The sequence below is a fragment of the Plodia interpunctella genome, chromosome 20 (assembly GCF_027563975.2).
Source record: "Plodia interpunctella isolate USDA-ARS_2022_Savannah chromosome 20, ilPloInte3.2, whole genome shotgun sequence".
Lineage (NCBI taxonomy): Eukaryota > Metazoa > Arthropoda > Insecta > Lepidoptera > Pyralidae > Plodia > Plodia interpunctella.
The window spans coordinates 5,465,810-5,484,303 of record NC_071313.1 but is presented as its reverse complement, the minus strand read 5'-3'; the positions used below and the strand labels follow the sequence as shown (position 1 = coordinate 5,484,303).

The window sequence follows — 18,494 nt, the reverse complement described above, 5'->3', positions numbered from 1 at the left end:
TCAAAATTATATCAGTTCCGGTAAAATAGATACAAAAAACTTTGACAGACGGCATGCGCCAGTGAGGGCGTCGTCGCTAGAATTAATTTCCATAACTTGGCGGGCTTTGTCATGGTAATCCTCCCTCGCAGTTAATGATAATGACGTCACTTGATCTTAAATTCTAATTACAGTAGGTATTGTTTTCACTCTAACCCGAGATCGTGTAGGTACTTGGGTGGGATAGATAATACAGATTTATTTGTCAGAATTTAGACATGAAGATTAATTTTTAGAATTTAATCATGAAGTTTTTAAGATTAGTACTTGAAAAAATTCTGGTCTTGCATTGAAATAGGACAATCCTACTAATTCAATACTACTAATAAATGCGAAAGTTTGTGAGGATGTGTATGTATATATCATTTGAACCCATTCACGCAAATCTACTGGACCAATAGTGAAATTAAATGAATGATATTTGGTAAACGGGTACAATATAACCTGAAATAACACATACTTTTAATCCCGAAATTCCCACGGAAGCAAAGCCCCCGGGGAGCAGCTAGTATAGATATAAAATAGAGATATAAGTATTCATAATATAGTATTTTTTTCTTTGTTTTTATTAAAACAATACCTACATTTTATTGAAAATTCAAATGAAGTACCTATTATGTATTTTATAGATTTATCTTTAATATCGTTTCTTTTTTTGCTTCTGACTGCAAATCCAAAAAAGCCCGCGTAGGTCATTAAATTGTGCACTTAAAAATCGGGATTTCGCTATCCAAGGCAGGAATGCAGACAGCGTTTTTGGGACGATGCTTCACCGGCAGAATATTAAATTTTTACTTTGAGATGTTATGGTAGATTAATGTTGGTGAAATTAATATAGATATATTTATATAATCGTATCAATATAAAAACGTTGTGATATCTGTCACTGTCAAATTTCAAATATTTTCACGCTGTGGCGTCTCGCGTAATGGCGAGCGTGCAATGTAATTTGCTGTTTTGCGTGTGGTATTTTTGCTTGCTTTTTGCATTTGCAATTTTATTTTCATTTTGTTTTGTAAAAAATATGAAGTATTATTTTCCATGTAATTCATGAAATATGGTATTAATAACTGTTTACCATATAGCCTGTTTTGTGTTATCATCGAATCTATTTCGAATGTAAACAGAGATCTCCATGTACAGGGATATCCTTAAGTTTTTATTCTAGGTTGGTAGTTATTTATTTCAAATGGATCCTGTTCACGAAATGAGTAAACTATCGATAAATGGGTAAGTTTAAATTATTATTGCTTTCAATTATAAAATTGTTTGTTTACTTAGTTAACATAGGTACCTAGGTCATAAAACTTTCTTTACGTTAAAAAAGGTAAACAATCGTTAACAAAACTTTTATTGAATACACGTTATTATACACTCATTAGATAGACAAATTATCTAGAGATTTAAGATACATTCGTAAGATTTGATTCCATCATGTCTAGGAAATGCTTAATAAATTTGTAATGAAAAATAACTGTTAATAGTACAATGGACCATAAACGAGAAGACTACATCTCTTGGGCAGACTACTTCATGGGATTAGCATTACTCGCTGCCAAACGTAGCAAAGATCCCAAGACACAAGTTGGTGCATGCATAGTTAGTGAAGACAAGAAAATTGTTGGTATGGGGTATGTTGAATTAAATACTTATTAAGTTTATTAATTGTAAAAACCTAATGAGCTATGTTCATGCCAGCGTCATTAGGAAAGTAACAAAAGCAACAGCTGGTCCATGTTATTTATTTCTACAATTGTATTTGGGTCGTTCTTCTTTTTAACCTACAAAAAGGTGTCTTCGCCAGACAGTTAAAAAAAAACAAGTAAATTATCAATATTTTTTTAAAATTATATTTTGACATACACTGTACTATACATATAATGATCGCACATATTTAAATAACATATTAATTAAATAATTTCACCGTAAAAAGTAAGTTACAGAGTTGTGAATCCGCGTGACAGAGATGTATTCATACAAAATCATTATGTCTCCCGCTACATGAGCGTGCGTGTTATCTATAATATTACGAAAAAAATATATTATGACACAAAATGTAAAAATATCCTATATCTCTTTAATATATTACCTATCGTGTAACAGTAATAGTTATTTTTTAATACTATCAATAAAATTATTAAAAAAATTCAAATACTCGTCTCCCTCTACCTAATGTTTTGCGTGGTAAATTCTGTCACGTGGGTTGTCAAACGAAATACGCGCTGTTGCCGCTCGTCCTTGTGGCATGCGAACCAAGGATATTACCCCTTCCCCCCCTCCGTATGTGTTCCCCTCTGCAAACAGAAGGCAGCGCCTCAGTCGCCCAAACGCAGTGTCAGGACGTGCGTGTGTTTATTCGGCTACCGCTTCGTTACGTAAGTAATTGATTCAAATTCTAATGATCATTGTTACTTTTTGTTGTTTACTCTTACGTAATAAAAAATATTTTATGCCCGACATGTAAATTATCAAATTCTATGTTAACTTTTAAATATTATCAACGTTTTAACAAAAATTTACCCTTCCGTCACACGACAATTCTGTCACATATTTATTGTGACCGAGTGGTAAGTACGTGACGGTGGGGTAATATAAATTTTGTTTTTGTTATATTTATGCTTAATTCAAGAAATACTAAAAAAGATTCATTCGTTTTGGTAGTTATTAGAATAATTATTCCCACGGAATCTTCTGTTATCATTTAGATACTAATTACTTATTTTCTATTACCAGATAACATCATGGTGAAACAAAAGCCATTAACAGCAGCAGAAAGACAACGGATTTGTCGCGCGAAACGAAATAATGACCCTGAGAAAGTAGCTGAAGTAAAGCGCAAAGATTTAGAAAGATACCATGCTCGAAAAAAGTTAGTGGCTGATATGAGCGAGCGAGAACATCGAATTCAAAAGCGAAGATGGCAAGAAGCTAATAAAAAAAGAAGGGAGAAGAAAAAGATACTTGAAGAGGTACTTTTGAATACACCGGCTCCATCACCAATACCAGAAAGTCCAAGAGTAACTCCATGTGCAACACCGACTCTTTCTGAAGTATCAATGCGCAGTTCCAGTGGAAAAAAAAAATGAAAAGAGATAGAACAAAGTTATACAGAGATAATGTTAAGTTTCAAGAAAAAATAAAACAGTTAGAGAAAAAAATTGGAAGGAAACTGTTACTTACAAAAAAAGAAAGCACAGAAAAGATTTTTATTGGACTCCATGAAAAACCTGTATAAAACGTTCTTGAAAGAAAATAGTGGCCTCAAATGCTACTTCACTAAACATAGGCCATTTTATGTGAAGCCACCTACTGTAGATGGAAGAGATACATAGGTTTTTCGAAGAATACGGATTTCGTAAAATATCCTGGAACTTTTTTGAATCAGGGTATGGGAAAGGAGCTGCTGATGGTATTGGAGGGACAATCAAACGGCAAGCTGATGCCATAGTTGCTAGAGGAAACGATATTGCAGATGTGTTCCAATTCTTTTCCGCGCTCAAAGATGCCAACAAAATTATACTGTTCATGGTGACAGGCGAAGACATCGAAAAGGTAGCAGCAACGATTCCTAGTAACATTGTGCCCCTAAAAGGAACAATGCAGGTCCACCAAATGTTCACAGAAAATCGTGGAATCTTAAATCATAGGGTATTAAGCTGCTTTTGTGATCAATTCTGTTCTTGCCATGCTCCTAAAACTTATCGACCTCTGCCTGAAATCCAAGAACAACAAAATACTGTGGACGAGTTTTTATCTAATGAAAAAGAAGATGCTGTAATTCACGATAAGGAAGGTTTGATGCTCGCAGATATTACAAATACAATTAGGATGTCCCGTAAAAGTATTTTCGATACTGTATATGGCCCAGATGAATCATCCGATGAAGATCAACCTTTAGCCACGCTTAAAACGAAAAACGATCTAGCTGATCAAACTGCCGTCTGTGGTACTTCTTATCAAACGCTCCAGCCTGAAGATATTCATCCAATGAATATAAAAGACGGAGTTTATGTATTGGTTAAAGTACGTAGCTCGCGGAACATTCAGTACACTTACGCTGGAGTAGCAAAGTGTTGTCGATGAAGAAGGCGAAGTCATGGTAATGTTCCTAAAATCAGTTGATGACAGTGGAAGGCTGTTTAAATTAGTGGAGAATGACATATCGGATGTTCCTTTTGATGATTTGATTAGTCTTACCGGCTCCAAATGTCATTAAAAAGGGGAAGAGACAATTTTTCCAATTCGAAGAGCCACTATCAGTATTCGAAAAATGACTGATTAATTATTAAGCTATTGTTATGATGAATGTTTTATTTTTTGCGAATTTAAATTTGTTGTCAAGTTAGACTGGATTTTTTATTTAGTTTAGAATGGATAGTCATTTAATTTACCAAATTACTAATTACTTTTGAGAGGCTCTCACGACTCTAAGAAGCTCTCATCTCAAATGTGATTTCATTAATTGTTTAAGTTTGATCTCACCTTATTATATTATATGATAATGTTGAAGACTGATTAAGATTTATAAAAATAAATGATTCTATAAAAATAAATGTGTTTTATTGCAAACTATTGCAAAAGAGAGTTTGGTATCCCCTAGAATAACAACTCCGTCACATAAGTTACTACTCTGTCACAATGTTGTCTCCTGTTAGGAAAATTGTTTTGGTCGTATATATATTTAGTTATAACTAGTGCAACATTGGAGTTTTTTTATTTACAATATTTTATGAAATTGCCATCTGTGCAATGCGTATTTATTTGTAAATAATACTAAAATTTTATTTACAACAAAAACTTACTTTATATCAGCAGTAAATGTGACAGAGTGGTATTTGAAAATCAATAAAATATATTTATAAATACAAATATATAATATTAATATGTTTTTTTAAAAGTTCATTTTGGTTAATTTATGTTTTACAAAAGTAAAAGTTATTTAACGAAGAGCAGTTAATAGAATAAAATAAAAGATTTCGTGACGGAAGTGTAACTTTTTGAGTCGATTCTTTCTTAAAAGTCATGAAAATCCTACAAAAATCTGTAATCTTCGCGGCCAATAACTTTTTCTGATAGAGTAGAAAGTCGTCTAATAAAATATATGTATATGAAGACGTGTATGCAATATATATATTTTTTCAAAACTATGCAATTTTTTTTTCAAATTGTAGGTTAAAAAGAAGAACGACCCATTTACAGTTTTGCTATTTGCTTCCTCTTTCACACACTTAGCTGATAAATCATCAACTAGAGAGCTGGTTTTCTCACAATACCTTCCTATTTAATCCACAAAAATTAAATGAGAATGGTCTGTACTACTGGGAGCAGCACTTCGCCTAGACTCACACAACCCATTTGCTCAAAGTCAACACTGACTGGTGAAGACTGATTGCATATGTTGTTCATGCAAAAAACAAACAAACAAATTAATTCTCTTTGTAATTTAAATATGGATATAGTATGGACAAACAAATTAATTTGAATACATTTTTTTTGTTATATACTGCCAAGCAGGAAAACAGGCATGTACTCCACCTGATGATAAATAGTCACCACAGTCACTACTGTAATACCTGGGTGTCACATGTGCATTGCCTACTCTGTGGCATAGGATCTTTTACCATAGTACCCTGTAATTATTACTCTGCCTCTTTCACCCTTCAACCTTCAGTACCAAGAACATACAATCTACCAGGAGAATCAGATATACAGACATGTACCACATTACTAATGTCCACATGATATGCTGTCTCTTTTTCCCATATTGTGTATGCATCATTTGACGGCCTTGTTGGTGCAGTGGTAAAGTGCTTACCTCTGAACCGAGAGGTCCGATCAGGGTTCAAACTCCAGTCGGGCTATGATGGAAAATGATCTTTTTCTGATTGGCCTGGATCTTGGATGTTAATCTATATATGTATTTGTTATAAAATATATATTTATATAAATATTTATTTATTATCATGTAAAAAAAGAGAATGTTTTATGATTTGTGGTAGCCCCCGGGTCTACTTCTGTTAAATTTATTTGGCCACTGCTAGATTGCTGCTTGTTTTCAGGTATAATGGTATGCCTACAGGATGCCACGATGATGACTTTCCATGGGGGAAAAACAAAGATGATATGCTAGAAGATAAATCTATGTATGGTATGTTGTGATAAATTATAGATCTTTGGCTTTTGACATCTTTGAGGGCTTGATTTCTCAAATGGTTCTGTTAGAAAGTATCTAGTTCTAGGTATAAAGGAGTTACAGTAAACTAAACTAAAAGTGCTATCAAAATAAGGCCTATTTAAAAATTGTTTTAAAATCCTGAGATTGCAAAGAACCATTACAATTTTTATTTTATTTAACCAAATAATAACAGTTTTATAAAATATTTATGTATATTATATTGTACAAACACAAATTTTATTTCAGTATGCCATGCAGAAATGAATGCAATAGTTAACAAAAATGCTGCAGATTTGAAGAACTGTACAATATACACTAGTCTTTTCCCATGCAACGAATGTGCGAAGATCATCGTCCAATCAGGGATCAAGACGGTCGTGTACATGTTTGATAAAGATGATGCCAAATACGAAGCTTCCAAAATAATGTTCCGTGCTACTAATATAGAATATAGGTAATATTACTTCTTTCCTCTGTAGATTTAACTGATTAGTGTTCTGTTTGAATGGTCCCAGGGTCGAATCCTACTCGTGCTACATGTACAGTGTGTATACCAATCTGACTCCTGTATCCACCACCACTTGCTTCAGTGAAGGAAAACATTTTGGGGAAACCTTCACTTTGGTTGATTATCAACTTGTGTGTGAAATGGATAGGGCAATGGCAAAACACACCATTAATAGTGCCAAGAAAGTCGTAGTGTGTTTCATTTCACGTAATAACGACACTGCAGTCGTGTAAAAATGTAAATATATTTTTATTTTCAGGCGCCACACGCCGGAGGTAAGCAAGATTGTTATAGAATTCCCTACACATAAGCAAATTGAAAGCCCATAAAAGTTTATACTTAAATATAATTATGAAATGAATATATGTACTATTTTTTAGTGCTAGTAATTTTTTTTAGTTATGCCGATCTGATCCACAAAACAGATCCACTGCCAAATATTATTATTTTTCAATACCGTCTTATCCATTGCAATAAACTTTACCATTCCGATTCGATCCTAGGCAAACATTATGTGACCAAGAGACTGAATTTTTTTTCAATAGGAATAAAAAATCTTGTGGGTCAGACTGGAATACTCAATTTTTTAACTCAAAACTTTTTATAGATAAATTATTAGATAGATTTTTATCGTGTGGAATAAATTAATTTGATTGAATTTTTACATGTCGACTATTCGTGAGAAATCCACATAATAATTTAAATGGGCGACTTTCCTCTGTGCGTCTATAGTTTCGATTCATTTAGACCAACATCGACAACTAAAATATATTAATTATTATGTCGAATATTGTGAAGTTTAAATCTTGTCATGGTTATTCTTATTAGTTTTGTATTAACTGTTTAGTGATCATTAACTGTTTAATGGTCATTGTGATATTATAATTTATATGTAGTAATAAGTAATACATGTAGTGTGGTATTCTGTTTTTTTAATAAGTTTTACGTATAAATTTCAAGAAATAATGTGAATGTATTTTTGTGGGAATAATAAAATGAATTTTCATAATAATAGTTCTAATAAAATGTTTAGCTATAAAAATAATAGAATTTAATGGTTCCAATTATAAACATTAAAATCATCATTTTTGAAAAATCAACAAATAATTTTATAAATTACTCATCAAAAAAAATTAAATCCTCCTTCCTTACACTTCCTCATGGCTGAGGGTCGTCTTTGCGTATTCCCTGTTACACTCGGGCGTCGTGACGCCTGGGTAAAAAATCAACCATTAACTTTTGAAGATTTGGCTATGCTTTTAAAATCGGCTGCCTGCCTGAAGTCATCCCCATTTTGGGATGCTATTGTTGCCTATCGGCTGTTAAGGCATGTGTTCCTCAGTCGTCTCGTAAGACATCCACCGGAGTATAAGGAGCAATAGCATTCCAAAGAGGGTTGACGTCAGGCAGACGGCCGGTTGTGAAATTACAACTGAATCTTTATGCTAACTCCGAACTTCGCGGCTTCATAACCCCGAACGAAACGGGTAATATGCAGAGCTGAGTGAGCAGTATAGGGTGAGAAATTAATAAAATAATTTATGAAAAACAAATTCAAATCAATTATTTATTTCAGTAAACTTATCTAAGTTACAGTGGAGTCAGTTATTGTTTATAATTCTGTTATTTTTATAACGAAATACTAAGCTGCATTTTTTAAAATTCTTACATAATAAGTGAACTCATAAGTATATCAATATTTTAGGCATTTTTTTTGTATTTTTTACATTTACCCTTGATTTATAAATGACATAACTTTATTTAAGTTGAGAAACAAGTTACCAATAAAGAAATACATGCGTATGACTATTTGAAAGTACCGTTGTTTATTTTTCAATCACCTGAGGCGGTAGTGTGATTTTGCTATTCGAAATCGACCGTCGAGTTTCCGAAACGAGACGCAGCGAACCAATCACAATATGATAATGTGACGCGACGACAACCACGCCGTAATGTGATTGGTTCGCTGCGTCTCACTTTGGAAACTTTTGACGGTCGATATCGAATAGCATAGTCACACCATGGCCTATCACATTGCGGTGTGGTTGTCGTTGCGTCATACACGACACTGTGATTGGTTAGTTGTGTCTCACTGAGAATCGACTATTAGAGATTATCGAGATATTTATCGCAGTCGCACTACGCATTGTGGAAAACAGGAGTGATTCCCATATTCCAATATACCTAACCAATCCAAGTTGGACATTAGAAATTCACAGTGCCCTCTTCCAACCAGTCACAGGTTGGATGACACACAGACATACACCCACATTTATTGTGAATGCGGAAGTGTAAGACCCACATTGGTTATTGACATCCTCGGAGAAGAGGCTGCGGTGAAGTTTGTTGCGCCGCTTCTTCCCTTGCGCTTTGGAAGTCCGCAGTAGACTTGTGTGTTGTACCTAATCGTCAACGTTAACCTGCGCAGATAAATGCCAAGTGCGCCATTTTGTCTAACGACGCATTCGGCGGCGGGCAGGTTAAAGTTAACGTCAACGTTGACTGGTCAAAAATGACGTCAACAATTTTAACACAAACGTGTTAAAATTTTTGACGTCATAAGTAAATCATATTCTTGTACTCGAATCGACTATTTTAACTGCAACATAAATAAAAATATATATTGGTATAAGAGTTTTATAATATTACCTAATATTGAAGCATAGATTGACTGATTGCACTGTCTTTTTTATATATCGTTTATCTTTTGAATAGATAAACCATATGCAAGTTAATCTTAATCTAATCGTGGCTGCAGCTAGATATAAGATGCACCATTTTTTATGTAGTACATTAATGTCTGATTGTTGTCGAGCAGAAAGAACACTGTAAGTGAGTACCTACACCTAATCAATTTATGTACTTATTATGTAATACAAGGGCGTTAAAATATTTTTCAATTAGCGCTTTGCCCGGGATTATTATATTTATTAAAAAACCCGCATTAAAATCCGTTAGGTGATGTGTACGTGCACTTCAAATTCACAATACAATCATGCTGCGGATTTGGTGCGCACGGGCTACTATCTTAACTAATATTATAAATGCGAAAGTGAGTTGTTTGTTTATTACCTCTTCACGCTGTATCTAGCTAGATACTCTAGATTGGTACTCAACCAATCTTCTTGAAATTTTGCATAAGTACATATAGTTCGAAGTACGTTACGGAAGGGAGCTGTGACGCCGCAAAGTCTGAGGTTAGGGTAAAAACCATAAAATTTTGTAGATTCAGCTGTGATTTTGCCTGCCTGACGTCAACCCTCGTTGAGAATGCTATTTCCTATCAGTTGCCAGGGCTATGTTCCTTGAAGGCCTTGTATGACTCGGGAGAATTATTATCCAAAAGGAATATTATCCAACAGAAAGGCGGCTAAGCCTAGGGAGAAGTATCTCAGTTGGGAAGATTACTTCATGGAATTGGCAATCCTCTCTGCCAAACGGAGCAAAGACCCCCAGACTCAAGTCGGCGGCGCCTGCATTGTCAACGACGATTACAGGATTGTGGGATTGGGGTATTAATAATTTTCAGTTTCAAATAGGTATTTCCACCCAATGTTTCTAAGATCATGAACCCTCCAAGACACATGACACATCAGGACGTGCACTAAGGGTGAGTTGCATCGTCAAATTTGACGTTGATTTGAACCTGCGCGTCGCCTGACATTCAGACAAAATGGCGTACAGCGCATGTTAATGTTAACGTCAAAGTTGATGGTGCAACCATGCAATTAGTAGGTAGGTAGGTACTCCGTTGTACCTACGCCTATCGAAGTATCTATACTAATTCCATAGGTGCAACACACCCTAAAAGTGTGAAGTGTCAAGTAATATTCTAACAGAACTGTAATTTTATTTAGGTATGTATGTACCTAATATTTAAACACTGACATGACTTATCATAGACACAGTCTGTGGACACAGTATTAGCTTTATTCTGTATCTAATTTTCAAATTATTATATATTTTATAGTACCTATTATTAAATAGTTATCAAATGTTTTGTTTAACATTATTATTGATAGAAACCTCGCTTTTTAGGCACTCGTTGTCTTATTTTCAGATACAATGGAATGCCAAACGGATGTCCCGATAGTGACTTTCCGTGGGGGAGGCCAGATAAAATGACGTATGGTAAGTAGGTTTGTTAAATTAGAAATCTTACGAATGGTGCATGCACACCCATTCGTAAAAGATTTAAAAAATTTGGTGCCTGATAGGACTTTGATATTGTAAAAAATATTTAAAATATCAGAAATGCTTTTACAACGCCTCCATAAATGAAAACAATGTTTTTATCAAAAAAATAATCAGTTTATACTCAATCCTTATTACAATTAAGTTAAAGTAAAGGGTACATCTTATATAAATAATACAAAATGACTCAAAAATAATATTTTTTTTAACTCGCAAATTGTGGCATATGATTTTAAATTATCGTGGTTTTGATTTGATTGTGGCTTGGAATCTTCTTTTCATTGGCTTTTTACGATCTAGAACATAATATTATGAAGAATCCTGTTCTTATTTTCAGTGTGTCATGCCGAGATAAACGCTATTGTTAACAAATATGTAGCGGATTTGAAAAACTGTAAGATCTAAGAGTAGTCTCTTATACCGTGTAACGAATGCGCCAAGATCATCATCCAAGCTGGGATAAACCCTGTTGTGTTTTTGAACGAAAGAAACGGCACTACGTAAACAGCGTCAAAAATAATTTTTGACGCGGCTGGTGTGAGATATATGTATGTAAGTTTTTTATTACATTTTAAGTACTTACTTACCTGTATTTTAATCGTATGTAATAAAAACTTTGCCCAGAAATGGGATACGTCGCCTTATTAATTAGTTAATCTGCTCGATTACGATTTTTATATAGTACTTAGCTTGATTAGCAAATAAAATATTTGATAATAATTTATAAATTGAAACTAGCTTGTGATCCAAAAGTCCCAGGTTCGAATTTATTCAGTGCCATGCCACGAAACACGTTTCATAGAACACCACTTCCGATGAAGAAAAATGTCGCGAGGAAACCTGCGGTATTAGTGAGTAGATTAAAAATATATAAACAAAATTAAAATAAAATATTTTCGCCAAAATGATAATTTCTTACTTTCATTTTGTTTCAGACGTCATGTGTCAAATGAAAAACAAATTGTTCTAGAATTTCCAGTTGATGTGGACGACAACTCGCACTATTATTGTGATAAAGAAGACATGGATCAGGAACGAGGGAACTTCTCAACGGTTTACAGCACGGTCATTATTTTTGTTGCGTATTTAATTCAACAAGAAACTCTTTGACGAAATTCTCCGAGGATTTTTATTTATTACATTAGCTATTCAATAATAAATAGCATTAGCTGTAGGGAGATGTAGAAGAGTAGATTAGTGTAGATTTTAAACTGATATCACGATGTATGAAATAAGAAAGATTCTTATTACATCATCCATAGATATCTGTTCTTTTTTTATTCATTCGTTCATTTTGTTTTTCCCTATTTCTTGTATGGAAACTCACATTTCGAAGGTCCAGAAAGAGTTACACTAGCCGATAACAATTTCAATAATTCGCGAACACCTCGCAATCTGTTCTTACGACCCGACAACGTAACGGGTGCGTTTTATTGTCAACCCTGATAAGAGGGTTGTAGCGTGTGATGTGACAACCCTAACCGTATCCAGTTTAAGACCTTACACACACTACACACCCTGAAGTTCATAAGAAGAATTTGCATACTTTCAAGATTTGGTTTTGTCAGAGACAAAACATAGCTTACTGTATGCTTTATCATTTACTAGCTGCGCCCCGGGGCTTCGCTCCCGTGAGAATTTCAAGCAAAAATTATCCTTTATAATATTCTTAAAATTTCATAACAACCGGTCCAGTAGATTTTGCGTGAAAGAGTAACAACATAAGGTTAGTAGGAGTAATAACAAGAATACAGTATTTATCAGACGCAAATACGGTCGACTGTAGGTAAATATGTTACATTTTACGGAATTTTGTTTTAAGTCACCTCATGGACGACTAGCTTTTGCCAGCGGCTTCGCCCGCGTTAATTTCCCACGGGAGCATTTATTTTTCCGGGATGAAAGGTACCTTAGTAACCCATGTCCTTCTCCGTACTTCAAAACACATATATGCACATATTCAACATTTCATTCAAGAAGAATTAATTATTGATTAGATAAAGCGTGAAGAGGTACGTAACGAACAAACTTACTTTCGTATTTATAATATTAGTTAGGATTAGGCATTTGTATCCGACACTTCGGGCCGCTAGTATTTATATAAAACGCTACGAAAACTAATTAATCGTAGATATATATGGAGATAACTGAAACGCTACTTTATTCCGCGGGCTGAGCCGCGGTGAGCAGTTCGTTGTTAAATGAATTACGTTAGTATGGCCTCAGCCTTACTTTTATATATGTTATATCAACACATTTTATGATATTACGTCCGTCAATGTTAACGTATTTATTTATTCAATAAACTTTTGCTTGTGCCCAATATCCAGCTTTATATGTCATCGTTGTCCGCACATTATATATACATATCGCGTGAATTTTGTATCTCAACTTGGAAGAAAATTGTGCCAATTGTAATTTACTTTCAGCTGTTCAAAGCAAATTCATGGCATTAATAAGAAAATATACCTTCACAGCATTTTTTTACTTTTAATGTTGTAAAGTAATTTCACAAACAGCTACAAACTATTGGCATTTCGGAAAGACCACTGTTGACACGAAACACCGAAAGACTAACATTTTGTAAGTGTATATGCCTACAAAATATACAAATACTATACTTATACAAATCAACATAGTATTTATGTAGAGGTAGTATTGAAAAAAATGTAATATTTTTTTAATTCCTTAGGAGTTCACTAGCAAAGGTGAATGTATCTAGAATTCTAGATTAGGTACTCGACGTGGCTCATCATATCTAATACATCATCAAGACTAAGCAAAATTTAAACATTAAATATTTTTGATGGGATTAAAAATCTAAATTACTCATTAAAATACAATCAATGTTAACGTCTTCCATTTCTACCATTTGACACCGTCTCAGCGTATTACCTGAACAAATTGGGTAGCACAGTTATCCATCACGGGCTAAGTGAATTGTTTCGCTGCGATCATTTGTCTGGCCTCTTCGCCTTACATCCAATTTGGTCGGATAATGCGGGTTGATCACTCGATACAGGTTTAGCTCGTGTGATGGAGGTGCTTTATGGTAAAACTAGTTGCGCCATACCATTTTGAAATATTCTAAATACACGTAAGAAATTTGGTGCAAAATCCTTTGGCTAAGTTATCCCACTATTATAATATCATAAAGGCGAATGTTTTTGAGTAAGTTTGTTACTTCTTCACGCTCCAATGACTAGGGCAATTTTTACTTAGGGGGTTTACTTAATAGGCTTTAACATTTTTAAGACTAAGAGAGATGAATTGAACGAATGAATGTATATCTGACCACGAACCCCTGATTGTTACAAAAGGGATCGAAGTAAAATCACAGTTCCATTACAGGGTATGCCGATCCATCAACGTCCCGTCTTATAACAGGGTTCCGTAAGAAAAATCTTGGTTTTATTTATGCAAGGAACCCATGACTTTGTGGCTGAAACTGATTGAAGTTATCGCCGGCTGGGATATTCATGAGAGGGGCGAAAACAATTGTGAAAAATTAAAAAATACATATGTGCTACCATTTTTATTTTATCTATGATGCTAGCTTTACTTCTGGAGATAAATCTCGAGGAATCTAGGTACCTAGGTAGGCAGTTCCATGTCTCTAAAATTAAAAAACACATCGTTATCTGTTTGTCAAGACTTAAATAACGCCATAAAAGCATCAAGTTTTGTATAAAATAAATCAAATACGCAGTTCTATGTTCTTGTATAAGCTGTGAAAATATGTAACTTGTAAGTTAACCATATCAAAATATATGTCCATTGGCCTGGATATTTTGTATCGCATATTTTGCGATTTCACAAGGAAATTAAAACAATATCAGGGTGTCTCGCTTCGGTGTCATTCGATTCGACAATAAGTTTTCGCCCCAGTGTAACACGGTGAAATATTTTCGCCACAACGTGCGTCGCTTCTGCGTCATTCGACACCACGTATGGGACATTTTCCGCTGACCTAGAATCACGCGGCGGGAAATTCTGTTAGGTGTAAAAAATATTTAAGTAGAAACTTTACTTTCCACACCCTTCCAATATGCGTTTATAGATTACAAAAGTCTGTCCGTTACACTATCACGGCTAAAACCGGTGAGCCGATTTTGATAAAATGTAGTCTTATTCTATTTATTACTTGATCGCTTCTAGCAACCTGACCACGCCCTAATCTTGCGTTATCCGATGGTGGTACATTATTCAACTGGGCAGAATCACAACTCCTGTTTGACCCCACGGCCCCCGGGCGGGAGAGGTAAAAATAAATTATTTGAGACAACTGTATATATGTCATTCGCTCACCCTCTTGCGGTGTCTACGGGAATGAGTTCCAGTAGTTCCGAGTGGTACTAAGTTCATGAATCTAATCGGAATAAAGGCTATATTGACTGATTGTTAGGAAAAACAAATGAAAGAAAAGTTGGTTGAAAAATAATAAAATTATAAAAATGAACTCAAATCATCATAAAAAAACTAAAATTTTGAAACAACTTTTATTAAGAAGTCATCACCAAACACAATAATTAAGGTATCAAACAAACATAGCTCTTTTTTCGCTAAGATATTACTTAATAGTGACGTCACGTCAAAGTATCATATAGAACTTGGACATTAGCTTTAAAAAAAGAAAAACGCGTTTTTAAAAAAAATTATACATCCTGAAATGCAGGAGGAAAGTCTAAGCCCATAATATGGCAGCCAAACGACGCTCTGAGTGGATTTGAATCGTCTATGCCTCGATTACCGCCAATTCCCGATTTTCCCGCGCCGTTCCCATCGGCTATTGCAGGTTTCGGAACATTTGAGCTGAAAATATGTAAGTGTAACGTGAAAGTCGACAAGATTAAAATACGTGTATAATTTGTACAAACTTATTTAATTGCAATGTAGATGTATGTATGATAAATTTTACAAGTGGATTTAGTTCCGATGGCAAAGCATTTTATGATAATCTGGCTGATAAGGTGGACAAGGATCGGCTCCCAATGAGGGAATCCTTCAACAGTTTACTGCACGTGCATGTTTTTTATGTCACCCGTTAAATGTAACATACCTATCTCTGAAGATAATAAAATCTTGCTTCAAAAATTGTTAGTACCTAAATTTGCGGTTAAGTAGCCAATTCACGAATATCGCTCATTGAAAGCATTAATATCGAAGAGGAAGTGACGAATGCCGACAGTTATGGCGACCGGATGTGGCCGCCGTTGCGTGCGCGCTTCCGGGGTGGCGACAGGCGCGACGGAAACGACGAGCGTATCCGATATCTATGCTACCAATAGATCAACATCTATGGGTGTTGTGAGCATGAAGTAAGGAGAGTCAAATACAAAAAACTTGGATCTTTTCATTCCAGTTTACTTTTATATTTTATTTTCCAACAGCGTATACACAATCATAATACAGTTAAATTTCTTATTTTTTAACTAGCGGCCCGTCCCGGCTTCGCTTGGGTAATAACATAACTCACATTGATGAAAACCGCATAAAATCCGTTCAATAGTTTTCGAGTTTATCGCGAACAAACAGATAGACGCGGTAGAGGACTTGGTATTGTAGTATGTAAGGATAAGGCCAATAAAAACTTTCTCTCTCTATTACAGTATATTACAGTTGATACAAATATTGATATTATTATTATACATAAATGCAATAATTAAACAGTTTACTTTAGTCAACGATGTAAACTCAACTCTGATCAACTCCCTCTCATTTTGTAAATATTATTTTTCGATAAATACTCTCTCATCACTAAACAATGTTGCTTCCTGCTGTCTGTCCTGTATGCTTAGATCTTTAAAGCTACGCAGCGGATTTTGGTACTGGTGTGATTAATGAGGAAGGTTTAGATGTATTATCATGGTTTTACTAATTTACGGGTCGCTAGTACATTATAAACTATTAATCCTTTAAGCAAAAAGTTTTTAAGTCTTTATGAAAATATGTTACGGACTAGGATAAAATAAAATACAATTTATCACAATTGACCGAGGATTACGTCGCGCAGCATCGTCATCTGTTTATTATCTGACCAGTCCAAAAGCTACAAAATAAAAGAGATCTAGAAGAAAGTTCGGCTTCCATATTGATTTTGGCGAGATCTATCGAGCTAGATCCATAACGGATTTAGTGAGATGTTTTTAAAACTAGTTTCGATTTTTGTCAACGTAGATCTGTTAAGAAGTAGCATGTTTAGTAGATTCATGTCTAGGCAGATATATAAAATTGATCTGTTTTTTATATTACCAAGCAGACAAACAGGCATGCGGCTCACCTGATGGTAAGTGGTCACCATAGCCTATCAACACGCTATAACGCTAGGCGTATCACTAGCAACGTTTATAAAAGTCAATTTTTTTAAAGATTCTATTATGATTTTACAATCGGCCTTTGTGAATGTCATTGTTGCCTTTCAGCTACCAAAGCATATTATTTACATCTGTCTTGCATGGTATCTATTCTGTGTCCGCACTACTTTGCTATGTTCGCAGGCAGTATGGTAGACTCAGGCAAACAATAAATCCTTACTCTGATCACACGTAACGAGTCAGAGGGTGAGACAGACAGAGACCGCGACAATATAGTATTGTGACGCGAGGACAACCGCACCGTAATGTTATTGGTTCGCTGCGTCCATATTATATTAGGTATATATTAATATCTCAAAAAGCTACAAACTTTTGACTTTGTTCTTACTGGAGTTAGCTTTAACGCTAGAACGTTCGGCATTTATACACATCCAGTACTCGGCCGAGGGCTCTGTCTCGGCCGTTTACTCGGCATGTGTGGTCAGTGTGGTCACCCTAAGATAATCCGCAACAGAATCGCTGAGTCCGCCACAGCTTTGAGCCAGACGAAACCTCTATCCAGTGTGCGCTTTTTGCTATGTCTAAATGTTCTTTATATCCCGATATATAGAATTTATCGACATATAGGGAAATTTTCCGGGTTTTTCTTATAGACAGTTGAAAACAAGGAAAATATCGCTGGTTCCTAATGGCACAACTATTTTTATTCACTTCTTTATATGCTTAGTACCTACATGGAACCACCTCATCCAAAAGATATCCATATACCTACAGCGAAAGAAAAACATGAAATTTCGAATGTTGATAGATTCCGATCCTGATCAGAAAAATCAATCAGGAAAACAAAAAATGACAAATGAATTATTTTTCTATTAGGTATACACTTATCAAATAAATATTTACACAAGTACAACTCGCCCTTGACCAATATTTTTCCAACAAAAGAAAGGTACCTTATGGCGAAAACATCGCATTTTCTTAAGATAAATTTAAAGTCCATTGTGTTTAGAATTGAATTGAGTCCACTCTTTTTGTCTCCCCTGGTTTGTGGCGCCATTATTTTTTATTATTATTTCTTTTATTTTATTGTTCGTCACAATGGCTGCCGTGTTTGCATGTTTCTTGCGGTTTTTCTCTAAACTTTCCTTGTTATGCTTATTGTTATCGAATCGCTGTTGTTTTGTTTATGTATTAGTTATGCGAGTTATGTACCTATGTTTGTTTATGTCAGTGTGGTCAGCTATAATGTAAAGTCCAATCACTA

The 18,494-nt window shown here is 34.7% G+C and overlaps 2 protein-coding genes across 6 annotated transcripts; both read left to right on the top strand.

Annotated features, from left to right (window-relative positions):
- The first annotated feature begins 952 nt into the window (after positions 1–952).
- Positions 953–8,538, top strand: LOC128678693 (deoxycytidylate deaminase-like). The gene is made up of 5 exons (XM_053760420.1): positions 953–1,269; positions 1,524–1,670; positions 6,099–6,187; positions 6,461–6,668; positions 6,982–8,538. The coding sequence occupies exons 1-5, from the start codon at positions 1,229–1,231 to the stop codon at positions 7,049–7,051; spliced, it is 555 nt and encodes a 184-aa protein (XP_053616395.1). The 5' UTR covers positions 953–1,228; the 3' UTR covers positions 7,052–8,538.
- Positions 8,539–9,431: 893 nt separating this feature from the next.
- LOC128678694 (deoxycytidylate deaminase-like) lies at positions 9,432–14,418 on the top strand. Of its 5 annotated transcripts, none has more exons than XR_008405669.2 (5): positions 9,432–9,550; positions 10,085–10,234; positions 10,783–10,853; positions 11,254–11,464; positions 11,852–11,981. XR_008405669.2 is itself a non-coding variant. In XM_053760421.2 (4 exons), the coding sequence occupies exons 1-4, from the start codon at positions 9,447–9,449 to the stop codon at positions 14,348–14,350; spliced, it is 408 nt and encodes a 135-aa protein (XP_053616396.1). In that variant the 5' UTR covers positions 9,432–9,446; the 3' UTR covers positions 14,351–14,418. The 5 variants fall into 5 exon arrangements, 2 of the variants coding, with proteins under 2 accessions (XP_053616396.1, XP_053616399.1); XR_008405670.2 differs by having other exon boundaries at positions 11,254–11,468; XR_008405671.2 differs by having other exon boundaries at positions 9,456–9,554; positions 11,852–11,975.
- Positions 14,419–18,494: the final 4,076 nt, after the last annotated feature.